The sequence below is a fragment of the Aphelocoma coerulescens genome, unplaced genomic scaffold, assembly GCF_041296385.1.
Source record: "Aphelocoma coerulescens isolate FSJ_1873_10779 unplaced genomic scaffold, UR_Acoe_1.0 HiC_scaffold_325, whole genome shotgun sequence".
Lineage (NCBI taxonomy): Eukaryota > Metazoa > Chordata > Aves > Passeriformes > Corvidae > Aphelocoma > Aphelocoma coerulescens.
Window position 1 is genome coordinate 26,084 of NW_027183669.1, and position 23,571 is coordinate 49,654.

Genomic DNA, 23,571 nt, shown 5'->3' on the forward strand with positions numbered 1-23,571 from the left:
GCCTCCCCTGGATTTTGGGACCCCCCCCCCCCAGATTTTGGGATTTCCCTCTGGATTTTGGGACCCCCCCCCAGATTTTGGGGCCCCCCCGAAGTTTGGGACCCCCCCCCGGATTTTGGGATTTCCCCCCCGGATTTTGGGACCCCCCCCGGATTTTGGGGCCTCCCCAAGATTTTGGGCTCCCTCCAGATTTTGGGATCCCCACCCCTGGATTTTAGGAGCCCCCCCCCGGATTTTGGGACCCCCCCCTGGATTTTGGGACCCCCCTGGATTTTGGGACCCCCCCCAAATTTTAGGACCCCCCCGGGATTTTGGGATTTCCCCCCCGGATTTTGGGCCCCCCCCCCGGGATTTTGGGGCCCCCCCCCGGATTTTGGGGCCCCCCCGAAGCAGCCGGACCCCCCCTCGCGTTTGCCTTTATTCGATATAAAAACATAACTTACAAAGGGGGGGGAGGGGCGACCCCAAAACCCCCCCAAAATCAGGGCGGCCCCTCCCCCACCCCCCAAAAATCCATCGAGGACCCCCCCAAAATTTGGGGAGGGGGAGGGACGAATTTGGGACCCCCGAATTTGAGGGGGGGGCGGCCCCAGGTGAGGATTTGGAGAGGGGGGGGAGGGGATTTTGGGGATCCCCCCCCTCCCCCAAATGATAAAGGGACCCCAAATTTGGGGGGTGGGGGGGGAGTTTGGGGGTCCCAAAATTGGGGGCAAAAAAACCCCAAAATTTCATGGACAAAATGGGGGGGAAAACCCAAAAATTTGGGGTCCTGAACGGGGAAAAAAGAAAAACCCCCCAAATATTTGGGGAGCAAAACGGGGGGAAAAACCCCAAAATTTGGGGTCCCCGAATTGGGGGAGAAACCCCAAAATTGGGAGGTCGAAAAAAGAAAAAAAATCCCCAAAAATTTGGGGGAAAACCCCCAACATTTGGGGTCCCCAAATTCGCGAAAAACCCCCCAAAATATTTGGGTGGGGTCAGGGCACAAATTGGGGTTCCCGCCCCTCCCCCACTCCCAAAAAAGGTGGAAAAAAACCCCCAAAATTTGGGGGATTTGGGGGATTTTTGGTGCCCCCGGGTGGCGAAAATCGGGAACTGCAGCGCCCCCAATTCCGGGTTTTTTTGGGTTTTTTTTGGGGTTTTTTTTGGGGGGTTTCCCGGGGGATTTGGGGGCGGATTTCGGGGGGGTTTTGGGGCGGCTTTCGGGGTTTTTTTGGGGTGTTTTCGGGGGATTTTGGGGCCCCCTAACGCATGCGGTAGTCGGTGGAGCAGGAGAGTTCGCAGAGCTGCCCCTTGAAGTCCAGGTCGATGGTGAAGTCCAGGTCGCGCTTTTGGGGGCAAAAAGCGGCATTTTGGGGCGGGCAGAAATTCCCAAAAAACCCCCGAGACCCCTCAGGGACTCGGGAGCCCCCCCAGGGACCCCCCAAAATTGAAAATCCTCCCCCGAAATCCTCCCAGTTTACGCCGAAATTGCCTCTGAACGTCCTCAAAAGGTTCGAATTTTAACCCTGAGCCAAAATCCCTCCCCAAAATCGCCCAAATCTACCCCAAAATCGCCCAAATCTCAGGGGAGCCCCCCCAGAGCCCCCCAAAATCTCCCAAAACTGCCCCAAATCACCGAATTTACCCCAAAATTCCTTCAAAATGTCCCCGAAATGTCCAAATTTACCCCAAATTCCCTAAAATGTGCCCAAATCTCCTTCAAACATCCCCAAACCAACCCCAAATGTCCCCAAATTGTCCCCAAGGTGTCCCCCAAGCCCCGATTTTGGGTCTCAAACCCCCAATTTTGGGTCTCAAATCCCCAGTTTTGGGTCTCAAATCCCCAATTTTGGGTCTCAACCCCCAATTTTGGGTCTTAAACTCCTGATTTTCGGTCTCAAACCCCGATTTTGGGTCTCAACTCCAGATTTTGGGTCTTGAACCTCGGATTTTGGGTCTCAAACCCCCAATTTTGGGTCTCAACCCCCCGATTTTGGGTCTCAAATCCCCAATTTTGTGTCTCAAATCCCCAATTTTGGGTCTAAAATCCCCAATTTTGGGTCTCAAATCCCCAATTTTGGATCACAAACCCCTGATTTTGGGTCTCAACCCCCCGACTTTGGGTCTCAAATCCCCAATTTTGGGTCTCAAAACCCCAATTTTGGGTCTCAAACCCCGATTTTGGGTCTCAACCCCCCGACTTTGGGTCTCAAATCCCCAATTTTGGGTCTCAAAACCCCAATTTTGGGTCTCAAACCCCAATTTTGGGTCTCAAATCCCTGACTTTGGGTCTCAAATCCCCAATTTTGGGTCTCAAAACCCCAATTTTGGGTCTCAACCCCCAATTTTGGGTCTTAAACTCCTGATTTTTGGTCTCAAACCCCGATTTTGGGTCTCAACTCCAGATTTTGGGTCTTGAACCTCGGATTTTGGGTCTCAAACCCCCGACTTTGGGTCTCAAATCCCCAATTTTGGGTCTCAAAACCCCAATTTTGGGTCTCAAATCCCCAATTTTGGGTCTCAAATCCCCAATTTTGGGTCTCAACCCCCCGACTTTGGGTCTCAACCCCCAATTTTGGGTCTCAAAACCCCAATTTTGGGTCTCAAATCCCCGATTTTGGGTCTCAACCCCCCAGTTTTGGGTCTCAACCCCCAATTTTGGGTCTCAAAACCCCAATTTTGGGTCTCAAATCCCCGATTTTGGGTCTCAACCCCCCAGTTTTGGGTCTCAACCCCCCAGTTTTGGGTCTCAAATCCCCAATTTTGGGTCTAAAATCCCCAATTTTGGGTCTCAACCCCCCAATTTTGGATCACAAACCCCTGATTTTGGGTCTCAACCCCCCAATTTTGGGTCTCAAATCCCCGATTTCTGGTCTCAAACCTCCAATTTTGGGTCTCAAACCCCAATTTTGGCTCTCAAACCCCAATTTTGGCTCTCAACCCCCCGATTTCGGGTCTCTCCCATCATTTCTGACCCTCAATTTTAAGCTGAAACGGCCCCAAATCCCCCCTGGTGCCCTCCCCCTGCGTGCCCAGCAGCCCTGGGGGCCCGGTTTGGGTGGCAAAACCCCGATTTTGGGTGGAAAAACCCTGATTTTGGGTGACAAAACCCCGATTTTGGGTGACAAAGGCCCGATTTTGGGTGGCAAAACCCCGATTTTGGGTGGCAAAGGCCCGATTTTGGGTGGCAAAACCCCGATTTTGGGTGGCAAAGGCCCGATTTTGGGTGGCAAAGGCCCGATTTTGGGTGACAAAACCCCGATTTTGGGTGGCAAAACCCCGATTTTGGGTGGAAAAACCCTGATTTTGGGTGACAAAACCCCGATTTTGGGTGACAAACCCTGATTTTGGGTGGCAAAGGCCCGATTTTGGGTGGCAAAACCCCGATTTTGGGTGGCAAAACCCCGATTTTGGGTGACAAAATCCTGATTTTGGGTGACAAATCCCCGATTTTGGGTGACAAAATCCCGATTTTGGGTGGCAAAATCCCGATTTTGGGTGGCAAAACCGCGATTTTGGGTGGCAAAACCCCGATTTTGGGTGGAAAAACCCTGATTTTGGGTGACAAACCCCCGATTTTGGGTGACAAACCCCCGATTTTGGGGCGGCTCACGTTGTTTTTGGCGTTGGGTTTCATGGTGATGGTGCCGAAGATCTCCTCGCCGCTCTTCACCGTCAGGTACTCCTCCATGTAGAACACGGTCTGCTTCCAGTGCGTGTACGGCGACTCGGGGCCTGCCCAAAACCACCGGCCTCACCCACCCTGCCAGCCGTGCCCTTTTGCCCCATTTTTTTCCTATTTTTTTCCCATTTTTTAGTAATTTTTTCCCCATTTTTTAGTGATTTTCCCCCATTTTTTAGTGATTTTTTCCTAATTTTTCCCCATTTTTTAGCAATTTTTTCTCCATTTTTTAGCAATTTTTTCCCCTTTTTTTTCCTATTTTCCCCCCATTTTTTCCCACTTTTTCCCCATTTTTAGTGATTTTTTTCCCATTTTTTAGCGCTACTTTCCCCATTTTTTCCCCATTTTCCCCCCATTTTTTAGTAATTTTTTCCCATTTTTTCCCCATTTTTAGTGATTTTTTCCCATTTTTTAGCAATTTTTTCCCCATTTTTTAGCAATTTTTTCCCATTTTTCCCCCATTTTTTCACTAATTTTTTCCTATTTTTTCCCCATTTTTAGCAATTTTTTCCCCATTTTCCCTCCATTTTTTCCCTAATTTCTCCCTACTTTTTCTGCATTTTTTAGCAATTTTTTCCCATTTTTCCCCCATTCTTTCCCTAATTTTTTCCTATTTTTTCCCCATTTTTTCGCAAATCTTTCCCATTTTTCCCCCATTTTTTCCTAATTTTTTCCCATTTTCCCCCATTTTTTCCCTAATTTTTTCCCCATTTTTTCCCCATTTTTTCGCAAATCTTTCCCATTTTTCCCCATTTTTTAGCAATTTTTTCCCATTTTTCCCCCATTTTTTCCTAATTTTTTCCCATTTTCCCCCTAATTTTTTCCTAATTTTTCCCCCATTTTTTAGCATTTTTTCCCGTTTTCCTTCCATTTTTTCCCCCATTTTTTCCTATATTTTCCCCATTTTTTCGCACCTCTTTCCCATCATTTTCCCCCCATTTTCCCCCATTTTTTCCTATTTTTTCCCCATTTTTTCGCACCTCTTTCCCATTTTCCCCATTTTTCCCCACGTTTCCCCACTTTCCAGCTGTTCTCTCCTCCATGTAGAACCCGCTCTGCTTCCAGTGCGTGTGCGGCGACTCGGGGCCTGCCCAAAACCACCGGCCTCACCCACCCTGCCAGCCGTGCCCTTTTGCCCCATTTTTCCCCACTTTTTAGTGATTTTTCCCCATTTTTTAGCAATTTTTTCCCCATTTTTTAGCAATTTTTTCCCCATTTTTTTCCCATTTTTCCCCCATTTTTAGCAATTTTTCCCCCATTTTTTTCCTAATTTTACCTCATTTTTTCACTAATTTTTTCCCATTTTTCCCCCATTTTTTCCTAATTTTTTCCCAATTTTTAGCAATTTTTTCCCATTTTCCCCCCATTTTTTCCCTAATTTTTTCCCCATTTTTTCCCCATTTTTTCGCAAATCTTTCCCATTTTTCCCCATTTTTTAGCAATTTTTTCCCATTTTTCCCCCATTTTTTCCTAATTTTTTCCCATTTTCCCCCTAATTTTTTCCTAATTTTTCCCCCATTTTTTAGCATTTTTTCCCGTTTTCCTTCCATTTTTTCCCCCATTTTTTCCTATATTTTCCCCATTTTTTCGCACCTCTTTCCCATCATTTTCCCCCCATTTTCCCCCATTTTTTCCTATTTTTTCCCCATTTTTTCGCACCTCTTTCCCATTTTCCCCCCATTTTTCCCCCCTTTCCAGCTGTTCTCTCCTCCATGTAGAACCCGCTCTGCTTCCAGTGCGTGTACGGCGACTCGGGGCCTGCCCAAAACCACCGGCCTCACCCACCCTGCCAGCCGTGCCCTTTTGCCCCATTTTTTCCCCATTTTTTCCCCATTTTTTTCCCATTTTTTAGTAATTTTTCCCCATTTTTTAGCAATTTTTTCCCATTTTTTAGCAATTTTTTCCCATTTTTCCCCCATTTTTTAGTGATTTTTTCCCATTTTTTAGCAATTTTTCCCCATTTTTTAGCAATTTTTTCCCCATTTTTTTCCTATTTTTTCCCCCCATTTTTTCCCCATTTTTCCCCATTTTTTCCTCATTTTTCCTCCATTTTTTCCTTATTTTTTTTCCTATTTTTTCCCCATTTTTTTGCAATTTTCCCCCATTTTTTCCCTATTTTTTCCCCATTTTTTAGCATTTTTCCCCATTTTCCCTCCATTTTTTCCCTAATTTCTCCCTATTTTTTCTGCATTTTTTAGCAATTTTTTCCCATTTTTTCCCCATTTTTAGTGATTTTTTCCCATTTTTTAGCGCGATTTTCCCCATTTTTTTCCTATTTTCCCCCCATTTTTTAGCAATTTTTCCCTATTTTCCCCCCATTTTTTAGTGATTTTTTCCCATTTTTTAGTGATTTTTTTCCTAATTTTTCCCCATTTTTTAGCAATTTTTTGGCGATTTTTTCCCATTTTCCCCCCATTTTTTTCCTATTTTTTCCCCATTTTTTTAGCTATTTTTTCCTCATTCTTTAGCCTTTTTCCCCCCATTTTTTCCCTATTTTCCAGCTATTTTTTCCCATTTTTTCCCTATTTTTTAAGCTATTTTTTTTTCCTCTTTTTCCCCCATTTTCCAGCCGTTTTTCACCCCCACTTTTGGGCTGTTTTTTCCCATTTTTTTCAGCTATACCCCAAATACCCCAAAAGCACGCTAAAACCACCCAAAACCTGCCCCCCAAAACCGCCTAAAATTACCCCAAACCTGCCCCAAAATCCACCCCAAAAATCCCCCAAAATCCACCCCAAAAATCCCCCAAAATCACCTCAAATCTGCTCCAAAATCCACCCCAAAAATCCCCAAAATCTGCCCCAAAATGACCCCAAAATCCACCCCAAAAATACCCCAAAAATCCCCCCAAATCCACCCCAAAATCACCCCAAAAATCCACCCCAAAAATCACCTCAAATCCACCCCAAAATCACCCCAAAATCCACCCCAAAAATCCCCCCAAATCTGTTCCAAACCCACCCCAAATCCCGCCCCCAAAAGTGCCCAAAAACCACCCAAATTCCACCGAGAAAGCCCCAAAACCCAGCAAAAAACCCCCCAAAAATCCCCCAGAATTCCTGAAATTCCCCAAATTGCCCAAAATCCCTGGAATTCACCCCAAATTCCTGGCAGAGAAGCCGGGGGCGGGAACTCGATGCCGAAGCAAGACCTCAAACCCCACCTGAAACCGCCAAGGAAATCCCCAAAAAATCCCCAAAAATCCCCCAAAAATCCCAAGAAATCCCAGAAAAATTCCCAAAATTCCCCAAATTGCCCAAAATCCTGGGAATTCACCCCAAATTCCTGGCAGAGAAGCCGGGGGCGGGAACTCGATGCCAAAGTAGGACCTCAAACCCCACCCGAAACCGCTGAGGAAATCCCCAAAAATCCCCCCAAAATCCCCCAAAAATTCCCAAAAACCAGCAGAAACTCCCCAAATTGCCCAAAATCCAGGGAATTCACCCCAAATTCCTGGTGGAGAAGGTGGGGGCGGGAACTCGATGCCAAAGTAGGACCTCAAACCCCACCTGAAACCCCTGAGAAAATCCCCAAAAAATCCCCAAAAAATCCCAAAAATCCCAGAAAAATCCCCCAAAATTCCCAAGAAATCCCAGAAAAATTCCCAAAAAACTCCCAAAATTGCCCAAAATCCGTGGATTTCACCCCAAATCCCTGGCAGAGAAGCCGGGGGCGGGAACTCCATGCCAAAGTAGGACCTCAAACCCCACCCGAAACCGCTGAGGAAATCCCCAAAAATCCCCCCAAAATCCCCCAAAAATTCCCAAAAAACAGCAGAAACTCCCCAAATTGCCCAAAATCCAGGGAATTCACCCCAAATTCCTGGTGGAGAAGGTGGGGGCGGGAACTCGATACCAAAGTAGGACCTCAAACCCCACCTGAAACCCCTGAGAAAATCCCCAAAAAATCCCCAAAAAATCCCCAAAATCCCCCAAAAATCCCCCAAAAGTCCCAAGAAATCCCAGAAAAATTCCCAAAATTCCTCAAATTGCCCAAAATCCCTGGAATTCACCCCCAAATCCCTGGCAGAGAAGCCGGGGGCGGGAACTCGATGCCGAAGCAGAACCTCAAACCCCACCCGAAACCGCTGAGGAAATCCCCAAAAAATCCCCAGAAAATCCCCCAAAAATCCTAAAAAAACCCCAGAAAAATCCCCCAAAAATGCCCCAAACCACCGGGAGCGCCCGGAATTGCCCGAAATCGCGGGGTTTCGCCCCGAATTACTGGTGGAGAAGCCGGTGCGCTTGTGGCAGCGCGTGAACTCGATGTTGAAGTAGGCGACCAGGGCGTGCACGTAATCGTTGCGCTTCACCTGCAGGCAGAAGGGCGCCGTGAACGTCAGCTCCTCCACCTTCACCGTGTAGATGTCGACTTCCTGGGGAGAAAAAGGGCAGAAACGGGAAAAAACGGTGAAAAACGGGGAAAAAACGGGGAAAAACGGGGTAAAAACGGCGAAAAACGGGTCAGGAATAGCCCAAAATGAGGGAAAACCAGCCCCAAATCAACCGAAAATCAACCCAAAATCCACCCCGAGCCCGGCTCCTCCACCTTCACCGTGTAGATGTCGACTTCCTGGGGCGAAAACGGGCAGAAACGGGAAAAAACGGTGAAAAACGGGGAAAAAACGGGGAAAAAATGGGAAAAAACGGCGAAAAAACAGAGAAAAGAACAGAGAAAAAACGGCGAAAAACGGGTCAGGAATAGCCCAAAATGAGGGGGAATCAACCCAAAATCCACCCCGAGCCCGGCTCCTCCACCTTCACCGTGTAGATGTCGACTTCCTGGGGCGAAAAAGGGCAGAAACGGGAAAAAACGGTGAAAAACGGGGAAAAAACGGGGAAAAACGGGGAAAAACGGGTAAAAACGGGGTAAAAACGGCGAAAAACGGGTCAGGAATAGCCCAAAATGAGAGAAAACCAGCCCCAAATTGACCCAAAATCAACCCAAAATCCACCCCGAGCCCGGCTCCTCCACCTTCACCGTGTAGATGTCGACTTCCTGGGGAGAAAAAGGGCAGAAACGGGAAAAAACGGTGAAAAACGGGGAAAAAACGGGGAAAAACGGGTAAAAACGGGGTAAAAACGGCGAAAAACGGGTCAGGAATAGCCCAAAATGAGGGAAAACCAGCCCCAAATCAACCCAAAATCCACCCTGATCCCGGCTTCTCCCCCTTCACTGTGTAGATGTCGACTTCCTGGGGCGAAAAAGGGCAGAAACGGGAAAAAACGGTGAAGAACGGGGAAAAAACGGGGAAAAAACGGCGAAAAAACGGAGAAAAAACGGCGAAAAACGGGTCAGGAATAGCCCTAAATGAGGGGAAATCAACCCAAAATCCACCCCGAGCCCGGCTCCTCCACCTTCACCCTGTAGACGTCGACTTCCTGGGGCGAAAACGGGCAGAAACGGGAAAAAAACGGTGAAAAACGGGGAAAAAACGGGGAAAAACGGGAAAAAACGGAGAAAAAAACGGCGAAAAAACGGGTCAGGAATAGCCCAAAATGAGGGAAAACCAGCCCCAAATCAACCCAAAATCCACCCTGATCCCGGCTTCTCCCCCTTCACTGTGTAGATGTCGACTTCCTGGGGCGAAAAAGGGCAGAAACGGGAAAAAACGGTGAAAAACGGGGAAAAAACGGGGAAAAAACGGGGAAAAACGGGGTAAAAACGGCGAAAAACGGGTCAGGAATAGCCCAAAATGAGGGAAAACCAGCCCCAAATCAACCGAAAATCAACCCAAAATCCACCCCGAGCCCGGCTCCTCCACCTTCACCGTGTAGATGTCGACTTCCTGGGGCGAAAACGGGCAGAAACGGGAAAGAACGGTGAAAAACGGGGAAAAAACGGGGAAAAAATGGGAAAAAACGGCGAAAAAACGGAGAAAAGAACAGAGAAAAAACGGCGAAAAACGGGTCAGGAATAGCCCAAAATGAGGGGGGATCAACCCAAAATCCACCCCGAGCCCAGCTCCTCCACCTTCACCGTGTAGATGTCGACTTCCTGGGGCGAAAAAGGGCAGAAACGGGAAAAAACGGTGAAAAACGGGGAAAAAACGGGGAAAAACGGGAAAAAACGGCGAAAAAACAGCGAAAAACGGGGAAAAAAATGGGTCAGGAATAGCCCAAAATGAGGGGGGATCAACCCAAAATCCACCCCGAGCCCGGCTCCTCCACCTTCACCGTGTAGATGTCGACTTCCTGGGGCGAAAAAGGGCAGAAACGGGAAAAAAACGGTGAAAAACGGGGAAAAAACGGGGAAAAACGGGAAAAAACGGCGAAAAAACAGCGAAAAACGGGGAAAAAAATGGGTCAGGAATAGCCCAAAATGAGGGGAAATCAACCCAAAATCCACCCTGAGCCCGGCTCCTCCACCTTCACCGTGTAGATGTCGACTTCCTGGGGCGAAAAAGGGCAGAAACGGGAAAAAACGGTGAAAAACGGGGAAAAAACGGGGAAAAAATGGGAAAAAACGGCGAAAAAACGGCGAAAAGAACAGAGAAAAAACGGCGAAAAACGGGTCAGGAATAGCCCAAAATGAGGGGGAATCAACCCAAAATCCACCCCGAGCCCGGCTCCTCCACCTTCACCGTGTAGATGTCGACTTCCTGGGGCGAAAAAGGGCAGAAACGGGAAAAAAACGGTGAAAAACGGGGAAAAAAACGGGGAAAAACGGGTCAGGAATAGCCCAAAATGAGGGGGAATCAACCCAAATCAACCTAAAATCAACCCAAAATCCACCCTGAGCCCGGCTCCTCCCCCTGCAGCGTGGAGGTGGCGACTTCCTGGGGTGAAAAACGGCAGAAACGGGAAAAAACGGGGAAAATTGGTTGGAAATGTCACAAAACCAGGAAAAATCGAGAAAAAAAAGGGAAAAATTGGAGACAAACGCCCCCAAACCGTCCCAAAACCGGGGAGAAAAGGGCGGAGTCAGCCCAGGGAGGCCCCCGCAGCCCCGGCGTTCCCGGGATCCGTTCCGGGATCCGTTCCGGGATCCATTCCGGGATCCATTCCCGGGATCCATTCCCGGATCCATTCCCGGGATCCATTCCGGGATCCATTCCCAGGGTTCCTTCCCAGGACCCATTCCCAGGACCCATTCCAGGATCCGTTCCCAGGACCCGTCGTTCCAGGACCCGTTCCCGGATCCATTCCCAGGATTCCTTCCCGGCATTCCCGGATCCATTCCGGGACCCATTCCCGGACCCACTCCTGGGATCCATTCCCAGACCCATTCCCCGGATCCACTCCCGGGATCCACTCTGGGATCCACTCCCAGGACCCACTCCCAGACCCACTCCTGGGACCCATTCCCAGGATCCGTTCCCACGATCCATTCCCAGGATTCCTTCCTGGCATTCTGGGATCCATTCCCGGGATCCATTCCGGGACCCACTCCCGGGATCCATTCCCAGGATCTGTTCCCAGGATTCATTCCCAGGATTCCTTCCCGGCATTCCCGGACCCATTCCGGGACCCATTCCCGGCCCCACTCCGGGACCCATTCCCGGCCCCACTCCCGGCCCCACTCCGGCCCCACTCCCAGATCCACTCCCGGCCCCACTCCGGCCCCACTCCTGGCCCCACTCCGGCCCCCACTCCCGGCCCCACTCCGGCCCCACTCCGGCCCCACTCCGGGCCCCACTCCGGCCCCACTCCGGCCCCACTCCCGGCCCCACTCCGGCCCCACTCCGGCCCCACTCCGGCCCCACTCCGGCCCCACTCCCAGCCCCACTCCGGCCCCACTCCCGGCCCCACTCCGGCCCCACTCCGGCCCCACTCCCGGCCCCACTCCCAGCCCCACTCCAGCCCCACTCCCGGCCCCACTCCGGCCCCACTCCGGCCCCACTCCGGCCCCACTCCCGGCCCCACTCCCGGCCCCACTCCGGCCCCACTCCGGCCCCACTCCCGGCCCCACTCCGGCCCCACTCCGGCCCCACTCCGGGCCCCACTCCGGGCCCCACTCCGGGCCCCACTCCGGCCCCACTCCGGCCCCACTCCCGGCCCCACTCCGGCCCCACTCCGGCCCCACTCCGGGCCCCACTCCGGCCCCACTCCCGGCCCCACTCCGGCCCCACTCCCGGCCCCACTCCGGCCCCACTCCGGGCCCCACTCCGGGCCCCACTCCGGCCCCACTCCCGGCCCCACTCCGGCCCCACTCCGGCCCCACTCCCGGCCCCACTCCGGCCCCACTCCGGCCCCACTCCGGCCCCACTTCGGCCCCACTCCGGCCCCACTCCCAGCCCCACTCCGGCCCCACTCCGGCCCCACTCCGGCCCCACTCCGGCCCCACTCCGGGCACCTTGATGAGGCAGGCGTTGGTCACCAGCTGCTTGGGGTCCACCACGTCCACCAGGGGCTCCTTGATGGCCACGTCCTTGATGCAGGACATGTCGAAGCCGTAGACGTTCTCCCACCCTGCGGGAAAGCGTTGGGAATTCCAGGAAAAACGGAATTCCGGGAAATTCGCCATCTTTCCCAAAAAATCCAGGGGGGGGGCTCCGCGTGCACCCCCCCAAAAAAAAGTCCCGGATTTTTTTGGCCCCCCCCCCCCCCCCCCCCCCCCCCACGTTTGGGTTGCCTTCTCTGAGGTTTTCATCCCGACTTTGGAGGTCCTGGGAGAGCCCTGAAATTGGTGGGAATTCCCACCTGGATCCTCCCAAAAAATCTGGGATCTTCCCGAAAAAATTCCCAGGTTCCACACCCCAAAATTCCCGGTTTTTCTCTTCTTTCTCTGGGGTTTTTAGAGTGATTTTGGAGGTTCTGGGAGCGCCCAAACCCCTCCCAAAATCCCCAAAAAAATACCCAAAAAATTCTGGAAAACCCCCCTGGACCCTCCCTCAAAATCTGGGATCCCTCAGACCCCATCCCAAAAAAAATCTGGGGATTCCCCCCAAAAATTCCCGTTTTTTCTGCCCTCGGATTCCTTTCTCCGTTGTTTTTATCCCAATTTTGGAACTCCTGGGAGGCCCCAAATCCCACCCAAAAATTCCCAAAAAATTTCGGGAACCCCCCTGGACCCTCCCCCAAATTTTGGGACCCCCCCAGACCCCTCCCCAAAATTTTGGGAGGCCCCCTCCCCCAGACATCCCTTTCCAGCCCCCCTCATCCCAACTCCCGAGCCTTGGGGAGCCCCCAAAATCCCTCCTAAAATTCCCAAAAAATTCCCAGAAAATTTTGGGGAACCCCCTGGACCCTGCCCCAAATTTTGGGACTCCCCCAGACCCCTCCCCAAATTTTGGGACACCATCCCCCCCCTAGACCTCCCTTTCCACCCCCCCCTCATCCCAACTCCCAAGCCCCGGGGAGCCCCTAAAATCCCACCCAAAAATTGCCCCAAAAAAATTCCAAAAAATTCCAAAAAAATTTTGGGGATCCCCCAGAGCCCTCCCCTAAATTTTGGGAGCCCCCTCCCCAAATTCTGGGGTCCTCACAGTGGATTTTGTAGTCCTTGTACTGCCTGTCCTCGATGGCCGTCACGTAGAGCGTGGCCCGGTCCGGGAAGATGAGCCCGTCCGGCGTCTGGGGGGGGGGGGGCAAACATTTTTTTAGGAGGAGTTTTTGGGGGCCCCCAAAATTTCTGGGGTCTCCAAAATTTGGGGGAGGGTCCAAAGGAGTTCCTGAAATTTTTTGGGAATTTTTTGGGGATTTTGGGGGCTCCCCAGGGCTCTGGAGTTGGGATGAGGGAGGGTGGAAAGGGAGATTTTTGGGGGGGGGGGGTCCCAAAATTTTGGGGAGGGGTCTGGGGGTCCCCAAAATTTCTGGGGGTCCCCAAAATTTGGGGGAGGGTCCAGGGGATTCCCCAAGATTTTCTGGGAATTTTTGGGGAATTTTGGGGGCTCCCCAGGGCTCGGGAGTTGGGATGAAGAAGGGAAAGGGAAGCCTGGGGGGGAGAATCCCAAAATTTGAGGAGGGGTCCCAAAATTTAGGAAGGGCTCTGGGGGGGTCCCTAAAATTTGGGAGATGGATCCAGGGATTTCTGGGGTGAATTCCTGGGATTTTGGGTGGATTCTGAGGTGCTCTGGGTGCATTTTGGGGCGACCTTCCCCCTCCAGAAATGACCTTTTTGAAGCCGGACTCGCGAAAGAAAAACCAAAAACTGGGGGATTTTGGGGGGGGGGGTTTTGTTTTGGGGATTTCTGGGAATACTCCAGGGATTTTTGGGGTGAATTCCGGGGATTTTGGGGCTCTCACCAGCCATTTATCCCGGGCATAGATGACTGTGTTCAGCATGGACTCGTAGAACAGGCAGTAGCCCATCCACTCGCTGATGATGATGTCGACCTTCTCCACCGGCAGCTCCACCTCCTCCACCTTGCCCTTGATGATGGAAACCACTGGAAAAACGGCAAAATCGGGAAAATCCCACACTGGGAGAGGACTTGGGAGTGTTTGGGGATTTTTGGGGGATTTTTTGGAGGATTTTTAAAGGGGTTTTGAAGGGGGATTTTGGGGGGAGGAAAGGGAGGGCTGGGGGGGGTTGTTTTGGGGGTCTGGGTGGATTTTGGGTGGATTTTGAGGGATTTTGGGGTGCTGGGGGTTATTTTGGAATGATTTTTTGGGCTTCTGGGTGAATTTGGGGGGGTCCAGAGGGAATTTTGGGGGATTCAGGGAGGATTTTGGGTGTTCTGGGGGTGATTTTGGGGGGTCTGAGGGGGATTTTTCGGGTCCCTCTGGTGATTTTGGGGTTTCCCAGGGTGGATTTGGGGGGCTCTGGGAGGAATTTTGGGGTCACCTGGGGCTTATTTGGGGCTCTGGGTGGATTTTGGGGCTCCAGGGGTGATTTTGGGGTGGTTTTGGGGTGATTTTGGGGCTCTCACCTTGGTCCAGTTTGTTGGCCTTGACGATCTTGACGGCGTAGTCGGAGATGCTCGAGCACTCGATCTGCGGGAGGGGGGATTTGGGACCCCAAAAACCAACCTTGGACCCCCAAAATCCACCCTGGGACCCTCAAAAACCCCCTGGGACCCCAAAATCCACCCTGGGACCCCCAAAAAGCCCCCAAAATCCACCCTGGCACCCCCAAAACCTCCAGAGGAGCCCCCAGAACACCCCCAAACCTCCCCCGGAGAAGCTCAAACTTCACCAGGATCCCCCAAACCTCCCTGAAATTTCTCCCAAAATCTCTCCAGGACCCCCCAAATCCCCTCAATCTCCCCTAGGCCACCCCAAAATCCACCCGGGATCTCCCAAAACTCCTCCTGGGACCCCCCCGGTCTCCCCCAAACCGCTCCCAAATCGCCCAGGTTTCCTCCGGGGCGCCGCAAATCCCCCCCAGATTCCCGTGAAACGCCCAAATTCCCACGAAACGCCCCCGAAATTACCCCGATGACCCTGCGGGCCCCGGCCTTGGCAGCGAACATGCAGAGGATGCCGGTGCCGCTGCCCACGTCCAGCACCACCTTGTCCTTGAACAGGTGCCGGTTGTGGAACATGGAGTTGCGGTAGGTCAGCGTCCGCACCTCGTCCTTCAGCATCTCCTGGCGGCGGGGAAACGCCCCAAAGTCACCCCAGGAAACCCCAAAGTCACCCCAGGGATGCGCCCCCAAATCACTCCAGGAAACCCCAAAATCACCCCAGGGAAACGCCCCCAAAATCACCCCAGGGATGCACCCCAAAATCACCCCAGGAAACCCCGAAATCACTCCAGGGATGTGCCCCCAAATCACTCCAGGAAACCCCAAAATCACCCCAGGGAAACGCCCCAAAGTCACCCCAGGAAACCCCAAAATCACTCCAGGGATGCACCCCGAAATCACTCCAGGGAAGCGCCCCGAAATCACCCCAGGGAAACGCCCCAAAGTCACCCCAGGAAACCCCGAAATCACCCCAGGGAACCCCCCCGAAAATCACCCCAGGGAACCTCAAAATCACCCCAGGGAAACGCCCCCCAAATCACTCCAGGAAACCCCAAAATCACCCCAGGGAAACGCCCCAAAGTCACCCCAGGAAACCCCAAAATCACCCCAGGGAAACGCCCCCCAAATCACTCCAGGAAACCCCAAAATCACCCCAGGGAAACGCCCCAAAGTCACCCCAGGAAACCCCAAAATCACCCCAGGGAAACGCCCCAAAGTCACCCCAGGAAACCCCAAAATCACCCCAAGGATGCATCCCCAAATCACTCCAGGAAACCCCAAAATCACCCCAGGGAAATGCCCCAAAGTCACCCCAGGAAACCCCAAAATCACTCCAGGGATGTGCCCCAAAATCACCCCAGGGAAACGTCCCGAAATCACCCCAGGGAACCCCAAAATCACCCCGGGATGCACCCCAAAATCACCCCAGGAAACCCCGAAATCACCCCAGGGAACCTCAAAATCACCCCAGGGAAACGCCCCCAAAATCACCCCAGGGAAACGCCCCGAAATCACCCCAGGAAACCCCAAAATCACCCCAGGGATGTGCCCCAAAATCACCCCAGGAAACCCCAAAATCACCCCAGGGATGTGCCCCAAAATCACCCCAGGAAACTCCGAAATCACCCCAGGGATGTGCCCCCAAATCACTCCAGGAAACCCCAAAATCACCCCAGGGAAACGCCCCAAATCACTCCAGGAAACCCCAAAATCACCCCAGGGATGCACCCCAAAATCACCCCAGGGATGCACCCCGAAATCACCCCAGGGAAGCGCCCCGAAATCACCCCAGGGAAACGCCCCAAAGTCACCCCAGGAAACCCCAAAATCACCCCAGGGAAATGCCCTGAAATCACCCCAGGAAACCCCAAAATCACCCCAGGGAAATGCCCCAAAGTCACCCCAGGAAACCCCAAAATCACCCCAGGGATGCACCCCAAAATCACCCCAGGAAACCCCGAAATCACCCCAGGGATGTGCCCCGAAATCACCCCAGGAAACCCCCCCAAAATCCACCCCGGGAACCCCCAAAATCCACTCTGGGAACCCCCAAAATTCACCGGGGAAAGCGCCCGGAAATCACCCCGGGGAACCCCCAAAATCACCCGGGGAGAAGCCCCAAAATCACCCAGGGAAGCCCCAAAAACCTCCCAGGGAAGCCCCAAAATCCACTCTGGGAACCCCCAAAATCACCCGGGGAACCCCGAAAATCCACCCAGGGAACCCCCAAAATCACTGGGAACCCCCAAAATCCCCCTCCAAGTTCCCTGGGTTTTGCAAAGTTCAAAAAACCCCACACCAAAATCCCAGGAAATTCCCCCAAAATCTGCTGAATTTCCGTGAAAATCCGGGAAAAAACGGGAATTTGGGAACCCCAAAATCCCCCCGGGGAACCCCAAAATCCGCCCGGGATTCCCCAAATCCCCTCAGGACCCCCGCACACCCCCCCAGGCTGGATTTTGGGGTTTTTTTGGGTGATTTTGGTGCCTCGTGGATCCCGAAATGGGGGGAGGAGCCGAACCTCTCCCCAAAAAATCCCCCAAAATCCCCCAAACCCCCTCGGAACCCCCCGGGCCGGATTTTGGGGTGATTTTTGGGCGACTTTCGGCTTTTTTTGGGCAATTTCGGTACCTGGTGGATGCCAGAGTGGGTGTAAAACTCAACCTCCACCCCAAAACCACCCCAAATCCCCTAAAACCCCCCCAAATCCACCCTGACCCCCTCAGGACAGATCTTGGGGCGATTTTGGGGTATTTTTGGGGTGATTTTGGGGTATTTTTGGGGTGATTTTGGGGTATTTTTGGGGTTTTTGATACCTCATGGATGCCAGAATGAGTGTAAAAATCAACCCCCCTCCCCAAAACCCCCCCAAATCCCCTTAAACCCCCCCAAACCCTCCCAGGACGGATCTCGGGGCGATTTTGGGGTTTTTTGGGGTGATTTTGGGGTATTTTAGGGGTTTTTGGTACCTTGTGGATGCCACAGTGGGTGTAAAACTCAACCCCCCCTCCCTCAGACCCACCCCAAATCCCCTAAAACCCCCCCAAACCCTCCCAGGACGGATCTCGGGGCGATTTTGGGGTTTTTTGGGGCAATTTTTGGGGTATTTTGGGGGTATTTTGGGGGTATTTTGGGGTTTCTGGTACCTCGTGGATGCCACAGTGGGTGTAAAACTCAACCCCCCTCCCCCAGACCCACCCCAAATCCCCTAAAACGCCCCCAAACCCACCCTGACCTCCCCCCAGGATGGATCTCGGGGCGATTTTGGGGTTTTCTGGGGTATTTTGGGGGTATTTTGGGGGTATTTTGGGGTTTTTGGTACCTCGTGGATGCCACAGTGGCTGTAAAACTCAACTCCCCTCCCCAAAACCCCCCCAAATCCCCTAAAACCCCCCCAAACCCTCCCAGGACGGATCTCGGGGTGATTTTGGGGTATTTTTGGGGTATTCTGGGGTATTTTTGGGGTATTTTTGGGGTTTTTGATACCTCGTGGATGCCACAGTGGATGTAAAACTCAACCCCCCTCCCTCAGACCCACCCCAAATCCCCTAAAACGCCCCCAAACCCACCCTGACCTCCCCTCAGGATGGATCTTGGGGCGATTTTGGGGTATTTTTGGGGGTATTTTTGGGGTTTTTTTGGGGTTTCTGGTACCTCATGGATGCCACAGTGGGTGTAAAACTCAACCCCCCTCCCTCAGACCCACCCCAAATCCCCTTAAACCCCCCAAACCCTCCCAGGACGGATCTCGGGGCGATTTTGGGGTATTTTGGGGGTATTTTGGGGTTTCTGGTACCTCGTGGATGCCGAAGTGGGCGTAGGAGTCGAAGTAATAATCCTTGGAGGTCATGTCCTCGGCCGAGGGCTTGGCACTGCCCTCCCCGGGGGGGCACGACACCTGCGGGGGGGGGCACGGCTTGGGGGGGCCCCTGGGACCCCCCCCCAGATCCTTCAGATCCCCAAAATCCCCCAAATTCCAACCCCCCCCCCCCCCAAAATCACCACAAACCCCGGAATTCCTGCGAAAATCCCGTAAAATCTCACCAAAATCCCATAAAAATCCCGTTAAAATCCCATAAAAATCCTGAAAAATCCCTTAAGGATTCCACAAAAATCCTCTAAAAATCCCACAGAAATCCTGAAAAATCTCACAAAAATCCCATGAAAATCCCGTTAAAATCCCATAAAAATCCTGAAAAATCTCTTAAAGATTCTTAAAAATCCCACAAAAATCCCATAAAAATCCCTTAAAGATTCCACAAAAATCCTCTAAAAATCCCACAGAAATCCCCCAAAAAAACCCTTAAAAATTCCACAAAAATCCCATAAAAATCTCACAAAAATCCTGAAAAATCCCATAAAAATTCCTAAAAACCCCACAACAATCCCATAAAAATCCCTTAAAGATTCCACAAAAATCCTCTAAAAATCCCACAGAAATCCTGAAAAATCCCTTAAAAATTCCATAAAAATCCTCTAAAAATCCCACAAAAATCCCCTAAAAATCCCACAAACATCCTCTAAAAATCCCACAAATATCCCTAAAAATCCCCCAAAAAATCTCATTAAAATCCCTTAAAAATCCCTAAAAATCCTCTAAAAATCCCACAAAAATCCCGAAAAATCCCATTAAAAATCCTCTAAAAATCCCTTAACCCCCCCACAAAAATACCACAAAAATCCCTTAAAAATTCCATAAAAATCCCTTAAAAATTCCATAAAAATCCCTTAAAAATCCCACAAAATCCCCTAAAAATCCCACAAAGATCCCATTATTCCCTAAGTTAAGAGGGTTTTTGGGGGCCACAAAGTGGGGGGACCCCCCCAAATCCCAGAGATCCCAAAAATCCCCGAAATTGCCCCCCAAAAATCCAGAATTCCTGTGAAAACCCCACCAAAATTCCCCCAAAATCCCATTATTTGGAAGGGTTTTGGGGTCCTGGGAGGGCACAAAGTGGGGACCCTCCCCCCCAAAATCCCGGAAATCCCAAAAATTCCTGGAGACCCCGAAAATTCCCATTTTTTTCTGGCATAAATTGAATTTTTGGGGGGGATTTTGGGGTTTTTTGGGGTCCTGGGAGGGCCCTAAGTGGGGAAATTCCCCAAAAAATTTGGGGAGCCCCCAAAATTCCCATTCTTGGCTGTGCTTGGGGCTGGTTTTTGGGGGAATTTTCTGGGATTTTGGGCTTTTTTTAAAGGATTTTGGGGGTTTTTTTTGAGATTTTGTGGGGTTTTTTTCAGGATTTTGGGGGTTTTCCCCAGAATTTTGGGATTTTTAGGGATTTTTTGGGATTTTGGGGCTGTTTGACCTCAGCTCCCCTCTCTGTCCTCCCTCGGGGCCGTTCTGGGACTTTTTTTGGGTTATTTTCCTGGGATTTGGGGTTTTTAGGGGGGGGTTTCATTTCTTTCCCCCAGAGTTTTTGGGGTTTTTCCTGGGATTTTGTTGATTTCGGGGATTTGGGGGGGATTTTGGGAGGGTTTGACCTCAGACTCCTCCTCAAGCCCCCCCAAAATCCCCCCAAAACCCCCAAATTCCTTCCCTGGCTGCACCTGGGACCGTTTTGGGGCTGATTTTTGGGGGATTTTGGGGGGTTTTATCCACAATTTTGGGACTTTTGGTCTGGTTTCTTTTTGGGATTTGGGGCTTTTTTTGGGATTTGGGATTTTTTGGGGATTTGGGGGGGATTTTAACCTCAATCACCCCCCAAAGCCCCTCCCTGGCCGCCCTTGGGGCTGGAATTTTGGGGCATTTTCTGGGAATTTCGCTTTTTCCCCTCAGAATTTCAGGGTTTTTTCCTGGAATTCGGGATTTTTTCCCGGAATTTGGGATTTTTGGGGATCGGGGGTGGATTTTGGGGGGGTTTAGCAGGATATTTACATCTTCCCGTGGCGGCTGCAGGCTCATCCCGTTAGCCAGGGTGGCTACAAAACTCTGGGGAAAGAGGAAGGCACAGACGTCACCCCGGGGGGACCCCGAAATGGGGCTGGGGGACCCCGAAATGGGGCTGGGGGACCCCGAAATGGGGCTGGGGGATCCTAAATGGGGCTGGGGGACACCGAAATGGGGCTGGGGGACACCGAAATGGGGCTGAGGGACCCAAAATGGGGCTGGGGGACCCCAAAATGGGGCTGGGGGACCCTGAAATGGGGCTGGGGACCCCGAAATGGGGCTGGGGGACCCCAAAATGGGGCTGGGGGACCCCGAAATGGGGCTGGGGGACTCCAAATAGGGCTGAGGGACCCCGAAATGGGGTTGGGGGATCCCTAAATGGGGCTGGGGGACCCCTAAATGGGGCTGGGGGATCCTAAATGGGGCTGGGGGATCCTAAAATGGGGCTGGGGGATCCTAAATGGGGCTGAGGGACCCCGAAATGGGGCTGGGGGACCCCGAAATGGGGCTGGGGGACCCCAAATGGGGCTGGGGGACCCTGAAATGGGGCTGGGGACCCCGAAATGGGGCTGGGGGATCCTAAAATGGGGCTGGGAGATCCTAAACGGGGTTGGGGGACCCCAAATGGGGCTGGGGGACCCTAAATGGGGCTGGGGGATCCTAAAATGGGGCTGGGGGATCCTAAATGGGGCTGGGGGATCCTAAAATGGGGCTGGGGGATCCTAAATGGGGCTGAGGGACCCCGAAATGGGGCTGGGGGACCCCGAAATGGGGCTGGGGGACCCCAAATGGGGCTGGGGGACCCTGAAATGGGGCTGGGGACCCCGAAATGGGGCTGGGGGATCCTAAAATGGGGCTGGGAGATCCTAAACGGGGTTGGGGGACCCCAAATGGGGCTGGGGGACCCTAAATGGGGCTGGGGGATCCTAAAATGGGGCTGGGGGATCCTAAATGGGGCTGGGGGACCCTGAAATGGGGCTGGGGGACCCCGAAATGGGGCTGGGGGATCCTAAATGGGGCTGAGGGACCCCGAAATGGGGCTGGGAGATCCTAAACGGGGTTGGGGGACACCGAAATGGGGCTGGGGGATCCTAAATGGGGCTGAGGGACCCCGAAATGGGGCTGGGGGACCCCAAATGGGGCTGGGGGACCCTGAAATGGTGCTGGGGGACCCTAATATGGGGCTGAGGGACCCAAAATGGGGCTGGGGGACCCCAAATGGGGCTGGGGGACCCTGAAATGGGGCTGGGGGACCCTAATATGGGGCTGAGGGACCCAAAATGGGGCTGAGGGACCCCAAAATGGGGTTGGGGAACCCTAAAATGGGGCTGGGGGACCCTAAATGGGGCTGAGTACCCCGAAATGGGGCTGGGGGACTCCAAATAGGGCTGAGGGACCCCGAAATGGGGTTGGGGGATCCCTAAATGGGGCTGGGGGACCCTGAAATGGGGCTGAGGGACCCCAAAATGGGGCTGGGAGATGCTAAATGGGGCTGGGGGACCCCAAAATGGGGCTGGGTGACCCCGAAATGGGGCTGGGGGACTCCAAATAGGGCTGAGGGACCCCGAAATGGGGTTGGGGGATCCCTAAATGGGGCTGGGGGATCCCAAAATGGAGCTGGGGGACCCCAAAATGGGGCTGGGAGATGCTAAATGGGGCTAGGGGATCCCAAAATGGGGCTGGGTGACCCCAAAATGGGGTTGGGGGATCCCAAAATGGGGCTGGGGTCCCCAAGGTAGGGTTGGGGGCACTGGGAGGGGTTGGGGGGGGGGGTCAAGGCCCCAAATTTGGGGGGGCTTTGAGGATCTGGGGGGTCCCAGACCCCGCATTTGGGGGTCCCTAAGGATTTTGGGGGGCTCAGGACCAAAATTTGGGGTGACAGGGGAGGTTTAGGGGGCTCAGGACCCCAATTTGGGGGGCTCAGAAGGGATTTAGGGGGGTCAAGACCCCAAATTTGGGGGGCTTGGGGGGCTCAGGACCTGAATTGGGGGGAGGGCTGAGGGGGTTTTGGAGTCTCAGGACCCCAATTTTGGGGGTCTCCGATGATTTTGGGGGGCCAAGATCCCAGATTTGGGGGGGCTTTGAGGGTTTGAGGGGGTCAGGACCCCGATTTGGGGGGAGCGGAGGGGATTTGGGGCTTCAGGATCCCAAATCTGGGGGGTCAGCACCAAAATCTGGGGTGGCTTTGAGGATTTGGGGGTCTCAGGTCCCAAATTTTGGGGGGGTCCCTGTGAATTTGGGGGGTCCCAGACCTCAAATTTTGGGGGTCTCCGAGGATTTGGGGGGTCCCAGACCCCAAAGTTTTGAGTCTCTGAGGATTTTGGGGGGGTCCAGCAGCTCCTGTGTGCCCTCCTCAATCACGACACCCCCCCTATCGCGACAGGCCCCGCCCCTATCGCACCCTCCCCCCCAATTCGGGATTTTGGGGGGGGGGGTCCAGACCCTCCACGTGACTCCGGAGCCACGTGGGCCCCGGAAAAGCCCCCCCAGGACGCCCCCAGACCCAAAAAAGCGCCCCCAGACCCCAAAAAAGCCCCTGGGACCCTCCCCATCCCCCAACTCGCCCCCCCAGGACGCCCCCAGACTCATTAAAGTTCCCCCAGACCCATCAAGGATCCTCAGGACCCCCCCAAAACCTCACTAAAATTCCCCCCAGACCTCGTTAAACTCCCCCCGACCCCATTAAACGCCCCCAGACCCCACTAAAGCCCCCCAGGCCCCTCAGGCTTCACTAAACTCCCCCCCAGTCCCCTCAGGTACCCCTCAGAGACCCCCCCAAAACCTCCCTAAACCCCCCCAAAACCTCACTAAAACCCCCTCAGAGCCCCCCCAACCTCACGAAACCGCCCCAAACCTCACTAAAACCCCCCCAGAGCCCCCAAATCCCGCCCGGCCCCCTCAGGGCCCCTCAGCGCCCTCAGCGGCCCCTCAGCGACGCCCCCCCGTCCTCCCTGAGGGGCCCTCAGAGCCCCCCCCGCTCCCGCCAAGCCGCTTTTAACCCCATTTCCCGCCGCTTCGTGCCCGTTTTCCCCTCAGGCCAGCCGGGTTTTTGCCCGATTTCGCCCGTTTTCCCCTCATTTTCGCCCCTTCTCGCGGGGCCCCGCTCACCTCCATGATACAATTGGCCGCCTCCGCCATCTTGTGAGCGCGAGGAACGGCCCCCGC

At 53.2% G+C, this 23,571-nt stretch overlaps 2 protein-coding genes across 4 annotated transcripts; one reads left to right on the forward strand and one right to left on the reverse strand.

Annotated features, from left to right (window-relative positions):
* Positions 1-405: 405 nt before the first annotated feature.
* LOC138101534 (protein arginine N-methyltransferase 1) lies at positions 406-23,559 on the reverse strand. Of its 3 annotated transcripts, XM_068999309.1 has the most exons (11): positions 23,515-23,559; positions 20,395-20,448; positions 18,313-18,414; positions 14,982-15,137; positions 14,478-14,541; positions 13,852-13,994; positions 13,092-13,179; positions 11,960-12,075; positions 7,889-8,039; positions 3,596-3,717; positions 406-1,328 (listed from the first exon to the last, which is right to left on the reverse strand). In XM_068999309.1, exons 1-11 carry the CDS (start codon positions 23,542-23,544, stop codon positions 1,245-1,247), a joined length of 1,110 nt encoding a protein of 369 aa, XP_068855410.1. In that variant the 5' UTR covers positions 23,545-23,559; the 3' UTR covers positions 406-1,244. The 3 variants fall into 3 exon arrangements, with proteins under 3 accessions (XP_068855410.1, XP_068855412.1, XP_068855411.1); XM_068999311.1 differs by lacking the exon at positions 20,395-20,448 and having other exon boundaries at positions 23,515-23,553; XM_068999310.1 differs by lacking the exon at positions 23,515-23,559 and having other exon boundaries at positions 18,313-18,445; positions 20,395-20,411.
* LOC138101528 (proteoglycan 4-like) lies at positions 15,195-16,859 on the forward strand. The gene is made up of 5 exons (XM_068999302.1): positions 15,195-15,266; positions 15,398-15,588; positions 15,988-16,182; positions 16,245-16,322; positions 16,799-16,859. The coding sequence occupies exons 1-5, from the start codon at positions 15,195-15,197 to the stop codon at positions 16,857-16,859; spliced, it is 597 nt and encodes a 198-aa protein (XP_068855403.1).
* Positions 23,560-23,571: the final 12 nt, after the last annotated feature.